We start from the raw sequence: 22,077 nt of genomic DNA, 5'->3' as shown, positions 1-22,077 counted from the left end.
AGACAGGAAAGTGGACGATAAGCAAGTGATGTACTGCCAGCATTTTACCAACAGGATCACATGATTTTCTCCCATATCTTACAATGCTTATGATATAATGATAGCTCATCTTAAGTGATCACTCTCCTTACAATGTATATTTTTTCATGGTCTATGTGTATATATAAAATCTGCTCACTGTACTTTCCACTTTACGCATCTGATGAAGTGAGCTGTAGCTCACAAAAGCTTATGCTCAAATAAATCGGTTAGTCTCTAAGGTGCCACAAGTACTCCTTTTCTTTTTGCGAATACAGACTAACATGGCTGCTACTCTGAAATTTACAATGATTGTGTACCAAGGAAGCAAGTATTTGCAGACAGGAAGGGTGAGGGAATAGGAAACCTTTCCACTTGGTTTCTCATTTAAACAAAAACACCTCTCCAAATCATAACCAAAGAAGGCTGCAGAGTCACTTGGCAAACACACTTGTATTAAGTACATTTGCTGGAAATGTTTCTACTTTGTTCCTGTAAAGTACAGTGACTGTATTGATACGATAGCACACAGAGTTCAGCATGCACAGACTGAAGTGCGGGAGGAGAATGAAGATCTCTGGAAGTTTTTTTGGAAAATACCTGCCATATGATGCATTCCTAAAGCAAAAAATTACTCTTTAGAAATATTTTATGAGCCCTTGGTCAACTGCAGGGATAAGATGTCGTTCTCTAGGGAGGGAGCTGAGCAGGGGAGTAGAGCCCTGCGGCGGGATTGGAATCCTGTGGGTCCTGCAGGATCCACTGCTATAATAGTGGGAATGGATAAAATGTACTTTGTTGTGGGCAGGCAGAGGTGACTAGTGGGAGGGACACAAAGAGGGGCACCAGCTAAGGGGGAGGGACAGGTGACACCCCCATGTGACTCTTCCCCGCACTGCCCCCAGGTGAGGGCCCCCACACTCTCCCCATCCCGTCCTCCCTATCCCACTTTACCTGGGCTGTCCTCCTGCTGTGCCGGCCTGGCTTCCCCTGGCTGTTCGGCTGCTCTTCTGGCAGCCAGGCTGTGGAGCCATGCCCTAAACCTAACTCTAACCCTAACCCGCAGGCCACCTGCCCCCCCAGGCTCACTTTCTGGTGACAGTGGCCAAGCGAGCCAGAGTCCCCCACCCTCCCCGGCACGCTCAGAGTTGGCTCCTGTCCCGGGCAGGGAGAGGACTGCCACTGTTGCCCAGACTCAGCTTCTGGGGACAGGAGCTGTCTCTGAGCATGCCGGGGAGGGCTCCGGCTCGCTCGGCCACTGCCCCTAGAGAAGCTGAGCCCCAGGGCAGCCACTGCGCTGCACCGCGCAGCATGGCTGGAAGAGGAGAGGCTCTGGCCCCGCCCCTTCCTCTCCCCAGCCGGGGCTGGCTACTGAGTCAAGTGCCCCTAGCAGGCTTCTGGGGAGGGCAGGCGGCCAACCCTTCCCACCTCCCCTGCCCCCAGCGTCGCCTCTTTGGGCGTGATGGGATGTGCAAAAAACAAGACAGCGGTAATTTTGTGGGAAACCACAACATCGCTCATCAGTTTGTCATAAATAGACTTTCAGCAATGTAAAGCAAGTTTTTCTTTTTTGTTTTTAAATAAAGTTTTTAATACTTAAATTATAGTGAGGGATAGAAAGACTAGATGTCTGTTATAACAGGAGTTGAAGTATCTTTTTACATGGTTTAAGCAAGATTTGTTTTATTCTTTTATTGGTAAAAGTTGATTCTGAATTCTGTTTATATATCTAATATATTAACCAACCTGTTTGTTTGGTTTTAGTTTTTAGTAGCATGGGGAAATTTGTCTCTCATGCGGGATTTGTGGGATCTAAGGTTTTTGCAGGTGGGAGCGGGGAAAAAATGCAAGAAACAATGCAGGTGGGAGTGGGTATTGCGGGGTGGGATGGGACGGGAGCGGGATTAAAAAAATAGTCCCACGCAGGGCTCTATAGGGGAGCAGTTACTCTTTCCAGTCTGCTTTCCTGCAACCCACCTAGATATCTGAGTGGGTGATTGGGAGTTAATGCTGTTCCAGACAGCGTTAGCTGCCTCTTCATGCTCTTTGAAGCTGCTGCTGCACAGATAGGAAAGAAGGCAGTCAATGGAAGAATAACAATGTTACCAAGAAGGATAACAGGGCAGCATTGTGCAGTTGCTGGGCTCTGTGGCCCTCCAAACCACACTGAGGGGAGCCCAGTAGTAGAGTTGAGCAAATAATTGATTATTCTGTCCAAATCCAAATGGAAATTTTTTGTTTTTTCTTGCTGAAATGAAAAAAAATTCATTTTGGGTCAAATGAAACATTTGTTTGACCCAAAACAACTCTTTTGGTGCTTTATTTCAGGTTGTTTTCGAGTGGCTTTCACTTCTTCTTAGCTAACTTTTGAAAACAAATATCATTTCAAGAATGAAAAGTCAAAACATTTCCTTTTGAAATGGCTAAAACAAACTGTTTCAACATTTTTGCATGTTTTGTTTTTCAGCTGAAACTGTTTGCAGAAAAATGCAGTTGGGGGGGTGAATTTACTTTTTGCTGATTTTTTTTTTTTTTTGCCCAAGTCTACCCACTGGAGTGCACAGAATCATATTCTGAACATCTGCACTATCTGCTGGGAATGGTGTCTCATTTTGGCTTCTTGAATAGATGAAGTTTATTTTGTAGGCAGAGTTTGGAATACCACTACCTTTTACCCCTCAGGTAGAACCCCTTCTTGTAGATGAGTATCCATATCATAGAATATCAGGATTGGAAGGGACCTCAGGAGGTCATCTAATCCAACCCCCTGCTCAAAGCAGGACCAATCCCCAAGTTTTGCCCCAGATCCCAAATGGCCCCCTCAAGGATTGAACTCACAACCCCGGGTTTAGTAGGCCAATGCACAAATCACATATCCTTGTGGCTGTGAGTAATTCAGACTTTACGTTGTAGAGGAGGTGTGTTACACTGCTGTTGCATTGTTAGCAGATCCAGAACACAGTCCTTGAATTGTTGTCAAATTACAAAGGAGGATGCGTAACTGTAAAATCATGAATGTTTGTATAGATTAAATGCAAGCAACTGGGGCATTAGCGAAAATATTATGTAACCAGGATATGAGAGGCTATTTCATAGCAACAGAGCAGGGCTGGCCTTAGGTTTTGTGAAGCCCAAAGATGCTGGAAGGAGGTAAAATCAGACCATAAATTGTGTCTCCCTCTGAACCCGCTCTCAATAATGGTGTTACCTCCTTTGTAATGTACTTTGAGATCTCTGGATGAAAAGCACTATATAAGAGCTAGGTGGTGGTGGCAGTGTGTGTTGTTCTTTTAATTAATTAAACTGTTTCCTCCCCTACCTTGTGCCGCTTCTGGAATTGAAAATAGAGCTGACCTGTGCATTGCAAGGCTTGCCCTGGAGGCTGAGCTCCGAACAGCTCTTTGTTTTGTTTGTTTTTTTGGCCAGCCTTGTAGCTGAGAAGGTGCTTATGTCCCTGTGAAGGATGAATCTCGCTGGTAGGTCAATTAAATAACATGATAAAATGGGGTCAGTGAGTCACTTTTCACTATTTTTGGTGTGGCTTGTTCTCCTATTTCTGCTATATACAGGGTATTGATGTCAGTAGAAGTAGTTTTCATTCTGTCTTATCATAATGTCACTTTTGGAGAAAGGAAAAGCAGTCTACAAATAAGAGAGCATTTTGGAACATCTCCATCTGGGAAAGGAAATACAGAACTCCTAAGTTCACATTTCCTTTGGAAATATGAATCAGTGTTCATCACTTTGAACAAATGTACTGTGTAACCAAATATAAATCTTAGACATGTCTTGTATCTGATTGTCAGCGGTAGAAGAAGAGCCTCATGTTAAATAAGATACCACATTTTAGTTGATTTCCTTTGAATATGAAAATATCAACAGTTATGCATGTTGGTGTCACTGATTTCTGTAGAACAACATGGAATATTTTAAAAAATTGAAAGCATGTGGGGAAAACCTCATAGAAGGCCTTCCAGTTGAGAAGAATAACTGCACTTAACTGTAAGGTGTGGGTGGATTTAGCTTTTGAAATCCGTTGGTTTGAACGAGCTAAATCTTCACAATTTATCTTTTCAAAAATAAGGAGCTAGAAGTTAAAACTCCAACAGAAGACTTTCTGGGTCTTCAAGGAAAATGTTGCTACATAAGATTAATAAAATATCTACTTTATGGTATAAAATAGTACACCCTAATGAACAAAAGCAAGGATTTCTCAGGAGACTTTCAGAGTAACAGCCGTGTTAGTCTGTATTCGCAAAAAGAAAAGGAGTACTTGTGGCACCTTAGAGACTAACCAATTTATTTGAGCATGAGCTTTCGTGAGCTACAGCTCACTTCATCGGATGCATACCGTGGAAACTGCAGAAGACACTATATACACACAGAGACCATGAAACAATACCTCCTCCCACCCCACTGTCCTGCTGGTAATAGCTTATCTAAAGTGATAAGTTGGGCCCAACTTGATGATCACTTTAGATAAGCTATTACCATCAGGACAGTGGGGTGTGAGGAGGTATTGTTTCATGGTCTCTGTGTGTATATAATGTCTGCTGCAGTTTCCACGGTATGCATCCGATGAAGTGAGCTATAGCTCACGAAAGCTCATGCTCAAATAAATTGGTTAGTCTCTAAGGTGCCACAAGTACTCCTTTTCTTTTTTCAGAAGACTTTAACACAGCAGAAGAATCAATAATACAGAATGTGGAGCTTAGCGTGCTATTAAAAGAAAACCAATCCCCACCTGCCCCCCAAAAAACCAAAACACCTTTGTTATGAACAAATTAAAGCTGCAAGAATGTTTCAGTGGTATCCAGCTAATACCTCAGACCAATATTACGTTTTCTTTACAAAAATTCTACACACTTAATTTTACTTCTTTGCCTATATTTTAACTTGTTTCTAGAAGATTATTGGAAATGGTACTTAGTAATCTCATAGTGGTTTGTTATTTTTGACCATTGCATATGCTAAGGGGCAAACATACATTTAGGCAAGCAGTGTAAGTTGGGGACAGTGAGAATTGCATTAAATTATTTCAGCGCTTAAGTGCTCTGCTGGATCAGGGCCTTCTCTGTTAAGTTCTAGACTTTCTAATATTTGGGTATGATAGAGTGTTGCCCAACCTCATATACAGTACAATGATGTGATAGAGCCAGGAAAAGTACCCAGCTCTCGTCTTCTATTCCAGTGCCTTAACCACAAGAGAACATCCCTGTCCTTCTTGCAACCCTGTGCCCCATTCACTGTCCATCTTGTGCACTGGGTGAAGCAGGAATCCAGTAGATCAGAAAGCATGTGATTGTGTAATTAGACAAACCCATACTCATAATGGGGCTGGATTAAGGTTTTCAGTGCTTGACTTTGCAACCTTAATGTTTTTTAAACATATGTTTTTTAAATAACTAATATTTAAACCAAAATGAGTTCAAGTTATGAACCCAGAACCTTTACATGAGTTACACAGACCTTTACCACTTGATCTAATGGAGTACCTGGTAGTAGTATTACGCTATTATCCTCTAGGTAAACCAGTCACAAGAAGGAGATGTGACATACTATACCAGTGGTTTAAACAACTATTTGCTAGTCAGTACTTAAGAACGGCCATACTGGGTCAGACAAAAGGTCCATCCAGCCCAGTATCCTGTCTTCTGAAAGTGGCCAATGCCAGGTGCCCCAGAGGGAATAAACAGAGCAGGTAATCATCAAGTGATGCATCCCCTGTCGCCCATTCCCAGATTCTGGCACCATCCCTCCTCATCTTGGCTAATAGCCATTGATGGACCCATGTATTTATCTAGTTCTTTTTTTAACCCTGTTATAGTCTTGGCCTTCACAACATCCACTGGCAAGGAGTTCCACAGGTTGACTGTGTATTGTGTGAAAAATACTTCCTTTTGTTTGCTTTAAACCTGTTGCCTATTAATTTCATTTGGTGACCCCTAGTGGAACACTGGCAGTCAGGATTCCTGCGTACTATTCCTGGCTGCAGAGATGATGGTAGTATAATGGTTACAGACATCTCTGCCATACACATAAGTTTGGCAATTCCATTCTGAAAGACAGTATAGCTGTGAATGAGAACTGGGTCTGCTATGCGACAGATAGGATTCAGTTTCCGGTTCTGGAACTTCTCAGCTATACCATTTGTAAAATGCGGAAAAGAGACTTTCCTGCCTTTTAATTTAGAAAGATACCTTGCTAAATGATAAGGCCATGAAGTTTATTAACACCAGTAAGTGGAAGAGCTTGGACTAGAACGCATTGTTTCTTCCTGGCCCCCCATCCAGCTGTCTAAAGATTACTAAAGAAACGAAGAGCTTGCATAGCCAGTTTAGTATTTTATGCTATAACAAACTGCAAATAAGTGCTATAAAATAAGTGAGCAATAATAAAGTTATTTCTTAGTCCCTGCCCACAGTCACTATGTAAACAATTATGATGATATCTAGAGGCTCTGGCATAGGTGCTGGAACTAAGGGTATGGCACACCGTCTGGTTTGAAGTAGTTGTAATAACCCAGATACATGGTTTCCACCTTCAGCACCCCAACTATAAAAACTGTTCCACCACCACTGGGCTCTGGAAGACACATTAGCAGTTTTTGTTACTTTTGGAATAATAGTGGATTAATATTTTACAATATAGCACTAAGTGCAAAGCTCTTCCAGCAGATTTCTTGTTTTCTTCAGAGTATCATGATGTTAAGTAATTTTACAAAACAAAATGCTTCATTATTTTTGCATATCTATTTTTCTCTGCATGTAATATGACACCTTGGAGGTGCTTGCACTGGCTGATTAAAACTAGTTTTCCTAAATGTCAATTCAAATTATTGCTGCCATCTCATTTTAATAAGAACATGTTGCTCAAAGCTGTTAATTTCATATTTGTATTATTATAAACTACTAATAAGCAAAAGCTTATTGGGATTTGCACATACATTGTTTAAAAAATTCATACATATTCATATCATATTTATTATGCCAGTTATAGTCAGTCAATGATAAAATGATTCAAAGCAGTAAAATTTTAAGTCACAAATGTGATTGATTATATTGAAAATAACTTTCCTAACAATTATTATAATAATGAGAGTTTATAGTCACTGAAGTACTTAAAGGACAAATTTAACTTATACTCTTGAACGGAAAGTGTTCTTCTTTTAAAAAAACTTAAAGAAAAAATAAGCATTACAATCCATAAACAACTATTCAAAAAGAAGAGAACAGATTTTTAAATAGTACACTTGAGTTTTTATAGCTTTTTTCCATTTTTGATTAATTTTAGCTATATTGTAACATAAGTAAAAGGCTTCTCACTGATTCAGATAATTAGCACATGATTTTTTGCCGTTCTGAGGACTGTCTGATAAAATATGTAGAAAGAGACATAAATGTTCCATTGATCTTACTGGGAGCTTTGCCTATACCAAGACTGCAACTTTAAGCCCATAATTGCATCATCATCATAATGTCATTTTGACAATCAACTTTACCTTTATGGATTTCTAGTATTCAAAGCAGGTAAATGCTCTGAAGGCAGTGTAGATGTATAAACTCATAGCTACTCATGATGGGCCAAATTTTGGTTCGACTGAGGTCTAGAACAAAACTTCTGACTTCAATAGGTCCAGGAATTGGCCTATATGACCCACAGGCCACGAGTGACTCCCACTAGTGATTCTTGTAGCTCTCATTGAGGAATTTGCAAGGTTGCCTCCGGCCTGGATTTCTTCCCTGATTCCATGAAATTACTAGCGGTGTTGTCAAGGTTCCTCCCCCACTCTGAACTCTAGGGTACAGATGTGGGGACCTGCATGAAAAACCTCCTAAGCTTATCTTTACCAGCTTAGGTCAAAACTTCCCCAAGGTACAAAATATTCCACCCGTCGTCCTTGGATTGGCCGCTACCACCACCAAACTAATACTGGTTACTGGGGAAGAGCTGTTTGGACACGTCTTTCCCCCCAAAATACTTCCCAAAACCTTGCACCCCACTTCCTGGACAAGGTTTGGTAAAAAGCCTCACCAATTTGCCTAGGTGACTACAGACCCAGACCCTTGGATCTTAAGAACAATGAACAATCCTCCTAACACTTGCATCCCCCCTTTCCTGGGAAATGTTGGATAAAAAGCCTCACCAATTTGCATAGGTGACCACAGACCCAAACCCTTGGATCTGAGAACAATGAAAAAGCATTCAGTTTCTTACAAGAAGACTTTTAATAAAAATAGAAGTAAACAGAAATAAAGAAATCCCCCCTGCAAAATCAGGATGGTAGATATCTTACAGGGTAATTAGATTCAAAAACATAGAGAACCCCTCTAGGCAAAACCTTAAGTTACAAAAAAGATACACAGACAGAAATAGTTATTCTATTCAGCACAATTCTTTTCTCAGCCATTTAAAGAAATCATAATCTAACACATACCTAGCTAGATTACTTACTAAAAGTTCTAAGACTCCATTCCCGGTCTATCCCCGGTAAAGACCAGCATATAGACAGACTATAGACAGACACACAGACCCTTTGTTTCTCTCCCTCCTCCCAGCTTTTGAAAGTATCTTGTCTCCTCATTGGTCATTTTGGTCAGGTGCCAGCGAGTTTACCTTTAGCTTCTTAACCCTTTACAGGTGAGAGGAGCTTTCCCCTGGCCAGGAGGGATTTCAAAGGGGTTTACCCTTCCCTTTATATTTATGACACGCCCCCCAAATCTCAGCTAGGATGAAACACTGGCTGGGATTTCTTCCTGGAGCTCTAGGAAAACAGAGTTAATAAGACACATGCATCTCTAAATATACTACCAAGTACATAAAGACTAACAATATTTTCCACATCTCAAGGACGATTTTAACCTGTTGATTCTGGGAAACTTTCACGGCAGAGTGCATCAGCCACTTTGTTAGAAGCTCCTGAGATGTGTTGGATGTCGAAATCAAAATCTTGGAGAGCTAAACTCCACCGAAGAAGTTTTTTGTTAGTTTCTTTGACGGTGTGAAGCCACTTCAGTGCAGCATGGTCGGTTTGCAGGTGGAAACGCCGTCCCCAAACACATGGGCGTAGCTTTTCCAGAGCGTAGACAATGGCGTAACATTCTTTTTCTGTGACTGACCAGTTGCTTTCCCTCTCAGACAGTTTTTTCCTGAGAAACACTACAGGGTGGAATTCTTGATCAGGTCCTTTCTGCATTAAAACTGCTCCCACACCACGCTCGGATGCATCTGTGGTTACTAGGAACGGTTTGTCAAAGTCTGGGGCCCTTAGTACAGGGTCAGACATGAGTGTCGCTTTAAGCTTGTTAAAGGCCTTCTGACACTTTCTGGTCCACTGAACAGCATTTGGCTGTTTCTTTTTGGTTAGGTCTGTCAGTGGGGCAGCGATTTGGCTGTAGTGCGGTACAAATCGTCTGTAATAACCGGCCAAGCCTAAGAAGGATTGAACCTGTTTCTTTGACTTTGGGACAGGCCACTTTTGGATAGCATCCACTTTGGCCTGTGGGGGGCTGATAGTTCCTTGACCCACCTGGTGTCCAAGGTAAGTCACTCAGTTTAGGCCTATTTGACACTTCTTAGCCTTAACAGTTAGTCCTGCCTCCCTTATGTGCGCAAAGACTTTTTGTAGATGTTCCAGGTGGTCTGTCCAGGAATCCGAAAATATGGCCACATCGTCAAGGTAGGCGACTGCATATTCTCCTAATCCCGCTAGGAGACCATCTACAAGTCTTTGGAAAGTGGCGGGTGCATTTCGCAGTCCGAAAGGGAGTACATTAAATTCATACAGCTCGAGATGTGTGATGAAGGCTGACCTTTCCTTGGCAGATTCATCTAGCGGTACCTGCCAGTACCCCTTGGTTAAGTCCAAGGTAGAGATGAACTGGGCCTGTCCCAGTTTCTCTAATAGTTCATCTGTGCGTGGCATTGGATAGTTGTCTGGGTGAGTTACAGCATTTAGCTTACGGTAGTCCACGCAAAAACGTATTTCCCCATCTGGTTTGGGAACTAGAACCACTGGAGATGCCCATGCACTTTCAGAGGGGCGGATTACACCCATCTGTAACATATCCTGGATCTCCCGTTCTATAGCAGTTTTAGCTTGAGGAGACACCCGGTAAGGTTGGACTCTAATTGGGTGAGCATTACCTGTGTCAATGAAGTGGTATGCCCGTTCAGTCAGTCCTGGGGTGGCTGAGAACGTTGGCGCGTAGCTAGTGCACAGCTCCTGGATCTGCTGTCGCTGCATACGCCCAAGGGTCATGGAGAGGTTCACCTCTTCCACACCACCACCACATTTCCCTTCGTAGTAGACACCTTCGGGCCACTCAGCGTTGTCTCCTCCCTGGGCTGTAAACTGACAAACCTTTAATTCTCTGGAATAAAAGGGCTTAAGAGAATTAATATGGTACACCTTAGGCTTTCGGTTGGAGGTGGGGAATGCTATGAGATAATTAACAGCTCCCAGGCGCTCCTGGACCGTGAATGGCCCTTCCCACGATGCTTCCATTTTATGGGCCTGGAGCGCCTTTAAGACCATGACCTGGTCTCCTACTTTGAAGGAAAGCTCTCTGGCATGTTTATCATAACAGGCTTTTTGCTCTTTTTGAGCATCCTGTAAGTTTTCTCTAGCAAGGGCTAAAGAGGTTCGGAGGGTGTTTTGTAGGTTGGTTATGAAGTCCAGAATGTTAGTTCCTGGAGACGGTGTAAATCCCTCCCATTGCTGCTTCACCAACTGCAATGGCCCCTTAACCTCACAGCCATATACGAGTTCAAATGGGGAAAACCCTAAACTGGGGTGTGGTACAGCTCTGTAGGCAAAGAGCAACTGCTGCAACACTAGGTCCCAATCATTGGAGTGCTCATTTACAAATTTACGTATCATGGCCCCCAAAGTTCCATTAAACTTCTCCACCATGCCATTTGTTTGATGGTGGTAAGGAGTGGCAACCAAGTGATTTACCCCATGAGCTTCCCAAAGGTTTTCCATAGTTCCTGCCAGGAAATTAGTCCCTGCATCTGTGAGGATGTCGGAGGGCCAACCTACTCTGGCAAAAATGTCTGCTAGTGCCTGGCACACACTTTTAGCCCTGGTGTTGCTTAGAGCTACTGCTTCCGGCCATCGGGTGGCAAAATCCATGAAAGTCAGTATGTACTGCTTTCCTCTGGCTGTCTTTTTCGGAAAAGGACCCAGAATATCCACAGCTACTTGCTGAAATGGAACTTCAATGATGGGGAGTGGCTGGAGAGGGGCTTTGACCTGGTCTTGGGGTTTTCCCACTCTTTGGCACACCTCACAAGACTGGACATAGGTAGAAACATCCTTGCCCATTCCCTCCCAGTGGAATGACCCCCCCCAAATGGTCTTTGGTCCTGTTCACCCCAGCATGGCCACTAGGGTGATCATGGGCTAAGCTCAAGAGCTTGGCCCGGTATTTAGTTGGAACTACCAACTGTCTCTGAGGATGCCAGTCTTCCTGGTGTCCACCAGAAAGAGTTTCCTTGTATAAAAGTCCTCTTTCTACAACAAACCTGGATCAATTAGAAGAGCTGAGAGGCGGTGGGTTGCTCCGTGCCGCCGTCCAAGCTCTCTGGAGGCTTTCATCTGCTTCCTGTTCGGTCTGGAACTGTTCCCTTGATGCTGGAGACATCAGTCCCTCATGGGATTGTGGACCTAGGCTTGGTCCCTCTGGAAGCGATATAGGGGATGGAGCTGTTTCTGTTGACTGTGAACCGCTCTCCGCAGGTGCACTATGTTGGGATTCAGGCTCCGGCTGAGCCTCTTGTGTAGGGTTATCGGCTGCTGCCAGTTCAGGTTCGGTGGGGCCCTCTGGTGTTGAGGTTGCAAGTACTGGATTCAGTGCTGACACGGGGTCTGGTGTTGGTTGTTCGGCTGGTTCCGGTTCTGGGACTGGTTCCGTCTGGGTCTCTGGGACTGGATCCACTACTGCTGTTGCAGACATTGGCCTGGGGTCTGGGTCCATCACCTCTGACCGGGTCCTGATAGAAGTTTCCGGAACAGAGCTAGGCCTCACGGCTTGTTTAGCCTGGCTGCGGGTGACTGTTCCCACCCTCTTGGCCTGCTTCACATGATTGGCCAAGTCTTCTCCCAACAGCATGGGGATGGGATAATCATCATAGACTGCAAAAGTCCATGTTCCTGACCAGCCCTTGTACTGGACAGGCAACTTGGCTGTAGGCAAATTGAAAGAGTTGGACTTGAAGGGTTGAATCGTCACTTGGATCTCTGGGTTGATTAAATTGGGGTCCACTAAGGAAGCATGGATAGCTGACACTTGTGCTCCGGTGTCCCTCCACGCGGTGACCTTCTTCCCGCCCACACTCACAGTTTCCCTCCGCTCCAAGGGTATCTGGGAGGTATCTGGGCCTGTGGACCTCTGGTGTGATTCCGGTGCAATGAACTGTAATCTGTTGGGGTTCTTGGGGCAGTTGGCCTTTACATGCCCCAGCTCGTTACATTTAAAACATCGTCCAGCTGACGGGTCACTGGGGCGAGGAGGGTTGCTGGAGAACGGGGTGGTGGGACGATAAGGGGTCTGGAGGGTTCTTTGGGAGGTAGGTGGGGCTTTGGGCGGCCCCCGGTAATAGGGTGTGGTCTGGGGTGGTCCCTTCTGGTCTCCGCTCCAACTGCGACCAGTTTTCTTCTTCTCTGCCACCTCCACCCATCTGGCTCCAATCTCTCCTGCCTCGATTACAGTTTTGGGTTTCCCATCTAGGATGTATCTTTCTATTTCCTCAGGAACACCCTCTAAGAATTGTTCCATTTGCATTAGGAAGGGCAAATTTACTGGAGATTCAACACTTGCTCCTGATATCCAGGCATCCCAATGTTTCACAATGTGGTAGGCATGTCGGGTAAATGACACGTCTGGTTTCCACCTTAGGGCTCTGAACCTCCGACGAGACTGCTCGGGTGTTATCCCCATTCTGACTCTCGCCTTGGATTTAAACAGTTCATACTTGTTCATGTGTTCTTTAGGCATTTCAGCTGCCACCTCAGCTAAGGGTCCACTGAGCTGCGGCCTCAGCTCTACCATGTATTGGTCAGTAGAGATGTCGTACCCAAGGCAGGCCCTTTCGAAGTTTTCTAAGAAGGCCTCAGTATCATCACCTGCCTTGTAGGTGGGGAACTTTCTGGGATGGGAAGTGGTACCTGGAGAAGGATTGCTAGGGTTTGTTGGTATATTCTGCCGGGCCTTTATCCTCTCCACCTCCTCCACATGCTTCCTCTCTTTTTCCTTCTCCTCCTCCACATGCTTCCTCTCTTTTTCCCTCTCCTCCTCCACATGCTTCCTCTCTTTTTCCCTCTCCTCCTCCACATGCTTCCTTGCCTCCATTTCCCTCTTGTGGGCAGCCTCCTGTACCTCCTTCACTAGCCGCATGAGTTCTATCTGTCTTTCATGTTCCCTTTGTTTTTCCTCAGCCTGAAATTTGGCTAATTCCAGCTGTAGTCGAGCTGTGGATTTGGTCATTCTAACCTCTCTGTTTTTAACTAACTTTACACCCGAGGTTTAGAAATAAACAAACAAAACTTGGCTGTAAAATTTTGCTGTGCTGGAATAGAATACCTATTCTCTGATAGTGACTGTCAGCCTACAGAAAAAGACAATTCCCTTGTCTCTGCTCTGGGCCCAAATTAAAGCAAAAAACTTCCAACTACTTGGAAACCTGCTTATCCAGCCCAAAGAAAAAGCAAATGGGTAGAACACACACCCCCTATTTACTTTTAGGAAGAAAAGAAAAAAAAACTCTGGGTTGGAAGACTGTGAATTTCCCTGCAGGAGTTAAGTACCCTGTCTCCAGGCAAAGAAAACCTGCAATTCACAAAGATAATCCCCTTTTGTCTCTGCTTGGCCACAAAGCAGAGAAAAAACAAGCTGCTCTCAGTTTCAGCTGCTTTCTGGACTTCCTTTCCAAAGGAAAAAAACTTTCCTTTTTAAAATCTGTATTTCTAGTTCAAAAAAATCTCAACTGGATCTCAAAATGATTTCAGGTTAATCCCACCACTATGCCACCATGTCAAGGTTCCTCCCCCACTCTGAACTCTAGGGTACAGATGTGGGGACCTGCATGAAAAACCTCCTAAGCTTATCTTTACCAGCTTAGGTCAAAACTTCCCCAAGGTACAAAATATTCCACCCGTCGTCCTTGGATTGGCCGCTACCACCACCAAACTAATACTGGTTACTGGGGGAGAGCTGTTTGGACGCATCTTTCCCCCCAAAATACTTCCCAAAACCTTGCACCCCACTTCCTGGACAAGGTTTGGTAAAAGCCTCACCAATTTGCCTAGGTGACTACAGACCCAGACCCTTGGATCTTAAGAACAATGAACAATCCTCCCAACACTTGCATCCCCCCTTTCCTGGGAAATGTTGGATAAAAAGCCTCACCAATTTGCATAGGTGACCACAGACCCAAACCCTTGGATCTGAGAACAATGAAAAAGCATTCAGTTTTCTTACAAGAAGACTTTTAATAAAAATAGAAGTAAATAGAAATAAAGAAATCCCCCCTGTAAAATCAGGACGGTAGATATCTTACAGGGTAATTAGATTCAAAAACATAGAGAACCCCTCTAGGCAAAACCTTAAGTTACAAAAAAGATACACAGACAGAAATAGTTATTCTATTCAGCACAATTCTTTTCTCAGCCATTTAAAGAAATCATAATCTAACACATACCTAGCTAGATTACTTACTAAAAGTTCTAAGACTCCATTCCCGGTCTATCCCCGGTAAAGACCAGCATATAGACAGACTATAGACAGACACACACACCCTTTGTTTCTCTCCCTCCTCCCAGCTTTTGAAAGTATCTTGTCTCCTCATTGGTCATTTTGGTCAGGTGCCAGCGAGGTTACCTTTAGCTTCTTAACCCTTTACAGGTGAGAGGAGCTTTCCTCTGGCCAGGAGGGATTTCAAAGGGGTTTACCCTTCCCTTTATATTTATGACAGGTGTCTTCTTTTAGTACCGTCCCCCACCACGCACTGGATTATGGTGGACCTACTCCACCTTGTTCATTTGCCCCAGTCATCCAGGAGAGCCCAGCTTCAGCAAATTCCTTTGCCCTTGTCCTCAAGGGAAAGAAGGAGCATGACTGCTGGTAGCTGAGTAGTTCTACTATGCAAATTCTAGAAAGGACTTTATGGTTTAGTGTCTCAAAGTTTAACTAGTACTACATATATTTTAAACCAAATGCTTCTCCATATGCTGTTCTATACAGAGAACCCCCCCCCTCTTCACTCAGTAGTTGAGCAGCCGACATTTACTTTTTTACAAATCAATAGATGATGTACAATACATCTGTCTCTCTCTCTCTCTCTCTCTCTCTAACTCACCTTCGACAATATCCTGCTTTATAACTTAAAATGTAAAATGTCATCCCCAATCCTGGAAACACGTACATAGGTGCTTAGCTCTAAGCATGTCCGTAGTTCCATTACACTCATGTGCTTATAGTGAAGAATATATACAAATGCACCATTGGACCAGGCCCCTAATTATTGTAAGAAGTTCTGATTCGTGTCAGAGATCCTGTCATAACTTACCCTCTCCTGTCAGCAGTATATTTAGTTTCACATAGACATTTATCATCTCCAATTTCTACAAGGGAGTCTAGTCCACCTCTGCCAAGAGAAGTTTGTTACCAAAAGTATATTTGCCAGAATTCTGTCCAGTATGGAGTGTTTTGTTTTTTTTTATAATGTCTTACATAGTGGAATTACGTCTTTCCTCAGGAGAGGAATGCATGTTACTGTCAGGAAATTATTTCCAATATTAATTTTATATTTTCCTTTTGTTAAATTTATACCCTTGTTTCTAGTTATACCCTGTTGTACAAACCAAAATCATTATCTTCCTCCTGAGGCTCACATCTTGAAATTCTCAGAGTTATTTGTAAATGTTACTTAATCACCCTGTACTGATGTAGTTCTTCATGCACTGTCATAGTTCGAGTAAAATTACCTCTACTTACCTTCTAGTCTGAAGATGGTAAAATGAGGTCTGCAATGAAAAGCACCCAGTGCATTTCCTGCGCAGTTCATCCAAAGACCCTGGAAAACCCAAGTTGCAGTGATAACTGATGTTGCTCTGCTGGTTACTTTCCACTCATTTGACGCAGTGGCAGCAATAACAGCTCCTATTCCACCAAAACAAAATATCAAAGCTAAAATCTGTATCCCTAACATGCTTCTTGACTTTCACTATATCCTGGACAATTAGCAATGTCACTGTGTGGTATGTGGAGAGTACTTCAGTCATCTGGGTAAGCAATAGGTACAACACAAGCAAATTACACTTGAACAAGTGTTGCAGAAAGTTAATATGGGGACAAGACATTTTTCATGTTTGCTTGCCTTAAAGACCCAGGCACCATAGACATTTAGAGAGAAACAAAAAGTGTGATTTTTTTTCTTTTAGATAATTAGTGATGGATGTTACAAATCAATAAATTAATTTTTAATTTTAAAAATGAACTTCATTTTTTTATATTTTTTCTCATTTCTGGTATTCTAGTTAATGCTTAATTTTTAGTTAATTGGAAACTTAACAACCCTAGAAAAAAGTGCAGAGTCCAAATTGTTCAGTACCCGTTAGCAGATGTAGCAAAACACTTTTAAAGGGATCAACTATTATTTGAAAAATACATTTTAAAAGAGTCTAAAATAAATTCACTTGTCAGCAGTAGTTGAACTGGTAGCTCTGTCTTTAAGATTGTAAAGTCTTTGGGGCAGGCATTGTGTTTGCACCTTTGTATTTTGGAAGATAAAAAATCTGTACACAGAATTAAACTGTGAGAATGGATTGCTTCTTGACTTATGAATAGATTAACCTGCCAGACTCCAAGTACAAATGGAAAGTATTTATTAATATACCTACTTTTAAAGAGATGACAGACAGCATTGCCACTGAATACTAAATGACATCCTGTAACAGATTGTTCTAACAATGAGGATGAGTAAATTTAGACAGGAAGAATCCAATTCCGCCTCACTGTCAGATAATACAGTAATCGGCTATGTGCCATAAGATAAGTATACCTTTAAAAATTATGCATATTCTTCCGCATTAGAATGCTAATGGAATAGAGGAGACTATTTAAATATGCCATCACTGAATAGATCCCCAGGGATAAATATTATGTTACTGATCTACCTAGGCCATACAAAACTATTAGGTTTTCACCTTTTCTTAGGGACTATATTGATTCTTGCAGGGGCTTGAGAGAACGAATGAAGATGTATCTTCAGGACCTGAGCTGTCTTTTTTCCCCAAAGCAACAAGCTATTCTACATTAATGGTTGTCCATTCTCTAGTGAAGTAGTCAGTATAGACGCTGAAGGCACGGGTGCTGCCTCACTAGTTTCCATACTTATCTAACCAGTTATCATGAACAAGAGATGTTGCATTTACTGTTTATAACTAAGCTGAACTTAAAACAACTAGAAATGCCTTACTACCCCTTTCCACAGCCAGATGACAACTTACTGGAGCCCAGTCCTGTAAACACTTAGGGCCAGATCCACAAAGGTATTATGTGTCTAACTGCTCCTTTAGGTGCCTAAATCAACCATTTATGCAATTCTGACATTCTCAAAATCACTGCTCAGCTGCCACCTAACCCCAGAGATGCCCAAGTCCCATAGGTGTAAAAGTTTCGGCCAGTAGGCATGTGCAAAGCCACCTAAGTGCTGATACTGCCCCACATGTAACAAGGGCTTAGAAAGATGAAGATGAAGCCCCTGCCGTCCAAAGAGGGATTCTTAAACGAGGTGTTCCCTCGCCTCTCTCTCTCCAGTGGGGCCCAATCCCATAGGCATTCTCAAAGCCTACCTAAAATATTATATTTGTCACAAAACCGAGGTGGGGGCAATTGTGCGCATCTGGTGGCCTACTGGGTAAGGCACTCACTTGGGATGTATATATAGGTAACTACATGGAGAACAAATATTTAATAATGTGCTCTTCAATCTAGCAGAGAAAGGTATAGCACGATCCACTGGCTGGAAGTTGAAGCTAGACAAATTCAGACTGGAAATAAGGTGTACATTTTTAACCATGAGGATACTTAACGATTAGAACAATTTACCAAGGGTTGTGGTGGATTCTCCATCACTGACCATTTTAAAATCAAGACTGGACATTTTTCTAAAACGTCTGCTCTAGTTCAAACAAGAATTATTTTGGGGAAGTCCTATGGCCTGTCTTATACAGGAGGTCAGAGCAGGAGATGACAATGGGCCCTTCTGTCCTTGTAATCTATGAATGTAGGTGGCCCAAATTCAAATCCCTGCTCTGCCTGATTTGGAGCAGGGACTTTTATTCACGTCTTCGACCTCCCAGTCAGTGCCCTAGCCCACTAGACTATTGAGTGTTTTGGGGTTAGGTCTCTCTGTCTCTCCCACATCCCACCTGAATGCCCTAACCACTGGACTAGAGTCATTTTCTCTCTCTCTGGCCTAATGAATATTTAATTATTTATACGAAGTAGAACAGCTCCAACAAGAGAGAGTGACCTCCCACCCTACAATACCCCGTAGTCTGGTGGCTTGGACACTTACCTGGGTGATGGTAGATGTGAATTCAAGTCTCTGCTCCAAAGCAGGCAGATCAGGGATTTGAAACCACATCTCCCACCCTTCAGGGGAGTGCCCTGGCCACCAGGGCCAGACTAACTTTTTGTGGGCCCGGCGCCAAACATATTTGTGGGCCCCTCTGGGGAATGATTGTAAAAGGGGCTGGGGTCAAAAGCACAGTGGGGTGGCAGCTTGGGTTGCTCCCTGGAGCAAGGGAGGGGCCAGGGGTAAACTGCAAGCACAGCAGGGCTGGGGAGGGGATAAACAGAATCCCCCCCGCCCCTGCCCACATAGAGCGGGTACCTACCTGGTTCTAGCCCATTCTCTTTGTCTCTCTCTGCACGGAGCTGCCCCTCCTCCCACAGGGCCATATCTGCTGTACTGCCCAGGTAGGTTGGAGACTGTGGGGATCAGTCGACACAGTATCCCCAGCCCAGGTGATGTGACAGCCAGTGGTGGATTTAGAGTTAGTGGTGCCCCCCGTCCCTGTGCTCAGCTTCATTTTTGGGGCCTCTCCTTGGGACCCAGCCAAGAAAAAGAACATTTTCTCTTATCTCCTCCCGCCCCCGTTTTTCATTCTTTTTTTTCTTCATTCTCCTCCTATAAGTAATAGCAAGTAAATGAAAATAAAGTGAGGTACCTTGATTGTTTTTGTAATCTAACTTATTTTTCCACAGACTACTTGAAAATCGCAGAGGGTCTCGACGGACCACATAATGATCTTTCCAAATATTGTAAAAAAAACATTGCGGTGCGGGGTCTGGCCAGGAGCTAGGGTGAGGGAGGGGTCTCAGGAGGTTGGGGTGTGGATCGCTTACCTGGGGCAGCTCCTGTTTGGTGAGACGAGGGGGGGTGCAGGAGCTCCCGTTTGGTGCTCAGGATGGGGATGGGGATGTGGAGGGGTGCAGGAGTCAGGACACAGGGAGGGCTGGTTATGTGCGGGGGGTTGCAGGAGTCAGGGCAGGGGGCTGGGGAGGCGTGAGGGGGTGCAAGGGTCAGGATGGGCAGAGGGCTGGGGGTGTTGGCTGGGGTCATGGGGGTGCTCATGGAAGGGGGCTGGAGGGGGTATGCCCCGATTCCAGTCCCTTCCGCAAGTCCCCACCCCTGCCTCTTCTCCACCTCCTCCCTGGAGCAGCGAGCATGCTGAGGCTCCGCTCTTCCCCTCGGCAAACAGCTGATCGGCAGCAGGGAGAGGAGGAGGGGAGGGAACGTAGCACGCTGTGGGAAGAGGCAGGGGAGGAGCTTGGCTGCTGGTGGAGCCTGCCCTGCTCTGGCAAGCTTCTGCCCCCACAGGAGAGAGCGGGGGGCGGAGAAGAGTGGGTCATGCCCCCTTTGGACCTTGGGCCTGGCACCATGGTAAATCCGGTACTGCTGACCATTGGATTATTGGCTATAATTGGGGCTTTCTCTAGCTTTTCATGAGAGCCCATGCCCTAGCAGGCCTCTGTCTCGGCAGCTGACCTGGCTTTGGTGCCTAACTCTCAGCCATGAACCTTCTCCTGGAATTCTGAGCAGAGGGAAGTGCCTCCCTCTGGCATGTCAGTCAGGCGCCTAGAGGACCAGACCAGTGGGAGCTAGATCTAAATACATCCTGCCCCTTTTCTCTGTATTTCACTCCTGGCGAGGTTAGGCAGCTCCCTGCTCAGCTAACTGGCTTCTGAGGACCCTTCCTTAGGTGCCTAACTCCCCCCAAGCATCCTGGGTGCCTAATTCAAGGCTGTGGATTCTTTTTGGTGGCAGGGTGCCTGGGGGTTAGGTGTTACCTAAATAAATCTTTGTGCATCTAGCCCTTTCTGCTGAGTGCAGAATATACTGTCATCTGACTGATATTCACTGCAGGCCTGCACAAGTCTTATGCTCCATTTAAATCCCAAACTGCATTCTAAGGCCTTAAGTGGAACTTAATTGGCTCATAAGCTTTGATGCTGATCCTCTATTTAACGGCGATTTTTACCTGTTGTAAGTAATTTCACTGAGTTCATGGTAACAAGAACTGTGTCCTGTATTAAGTATTTGTGAAAAGTGGTAGGAAATAATCCTATTTTGTGCCTTCATTTCTGTTACCAGATTTGCCCGTTACTTTCGGACACACATTTGTTAGGGTTACTTTTTTTTTTTTTTGGGGTGGGGGGTGTTCTGTAATTCTATCAATGTACTTCTTGTGTCATTTGTGTTCTCATACAGCGCTCTGCTTCTCCCAGTTCCCTCCCAATGGAGCTATCCTGCAAGACCTAGGTTCCCCAGGGCAGGGTTCTTCCAGCTTCAGAATCTCTCTCTGTCTCACTCACTCACTCACACAAAACCGGGTTAATCCGCACTCCCAAGCTGATCCGTATATGTCGTTGGACTCAGTAGGCTGGGTCAAGCAGCATTTCCAAGCTGCCACCCTCCTATGTCCCAGGTTCACCATGTCCCTATCCCCAATTTCACATTACAATTGTTCTGGTAGTAACCCACTTGATGAGCAAACCCTACAGGATTTTTGGGCACTGCAGGAATCTTTCACTTAGGTATGAGGAGCGTTGCTGCAGAGTGAATGAGGAAGCCAGAAAAGCCACTCACAAGGGAGAGAGAGAGAGAAGCAACCAGCTTAACCATAAAAGTTATTTATTGCCAGGTAATAACCATAGGGGAACCAAACAAACAAAACACTTATAATATTAAATCTAACTTAAATTTGATTATAAAAGTCAGGTTTAGAAAACTATAACTGATCAAACAGGTCAGGGTCAGAAGGCTGTATCTAGAGAGAGAGAGAGAGAGAGAGATGGGTTCTCACCACTCCGTGAAGCTTGAATCGATCTGGGTTCCCTTCGTGGTGGTAGCTGTGGGTCCGGAGTGCTGGAGACAGGCAGAACCCCCAGCACGATCAGTCAGGAGAAGATGAAGTCCCAATGGAACTGATACAGATTTTGGATCCAGCATCAGAGCACTTACTTGAGCACTGGTAGGGGTTTTTGTAGGGAAACAACAATGGTTCAAAGGAGAACACTAGACTTGTTTATGGGTAAACTGATGGCTCAAGGGAGTATACCAAAGTTGTTTTGTTCAGGCTAGACAATAGGAACTGATCATTCCTGCCTATGGGCAGTGTTCCTTGGAGGGAGCTCACAATGCAATTAGGGAGCTTCACTATTTAGGATACTAATAAAGGATTTATTAGTAGAATTGGTCTGATAACTACTGAGCTGGGTGTGTGCAGGCATGGGTTCATTAACATCTGAAGCAGAGATCCCCCATCATGCAGTGCTTCCTTGCTTTTCTGGTCCCAGAGTTCCATGCGGTTCTTGCCTTGGAATCTCTATTCTCCATTCTGTATGTTAATGGAGATGCCCCCTGTCCCATCTTTGATGCAGATGAGGCTAGGGGAGTTTCCTTAATCCTGTCACTCTTATCCTAGGGGTTTAAGTGTGTCTCCCGCTGCCTTTTCATTGCTTTTTGTAAGTCTTTCTTCTGATC

The 22,077-nt window shown here is 44.2% G+C and overlaps 1 protein-coding gene across 2 annotated transcripts in view; it reads right to left on the bottom strand.

The window, feature by feature from the left end:
* CLDN10 (claudin 10) overlaps nucleotides 1-19,724 on the bottom strand; it is a 120,281-nt gene extending 100,557 nt beyond the window's left edge. The window contains exons 1-2 of one of the 2 annotated variants that reach the window (XM_048853455.2): nucleotides 19,437-19,724; nucleotides 16,017-16,181 (exon numbers count right to left, since the gene is read on the bottom strand). In XM_048853455.2, coding sequence (XP_048709412.1) covers nucleotides 16,017-16,181; nucleotides 19,437-19,665 — 394 coding nt within the window. In that variant the 5' untranslated portion in view covers nucleotides 19,666-19,724. Of the gene's footprint in view, nucleotides 1-16,016; nucleotides 16,407-19,436 lie in introns of those variants that run through there. The other variant, XM_048853475.2, reaches the window with a different exon arrangement.
* Between the last annotated feature and the right edge of the window lie 2,353 nt (nucleotides 19,725-22,077).

Source organism: Caretta caretta, chromosome 1, assembly GCF_965140235.1.
Source record: "Caretta caretta isolate rCarCar2 chromosome 1, rCarCar1.hap1, whole genome shotgun sequence".
Classification (NCBI taxonomy): domain Eukaryota; kingdom Metazoa; phylum Chordata; order Testudines; family Cheloniidae; genus Caretta; species Caretta caretta.
This window is presented reverse-complemented; position numbering and strand designations above follow the sequence as displayed.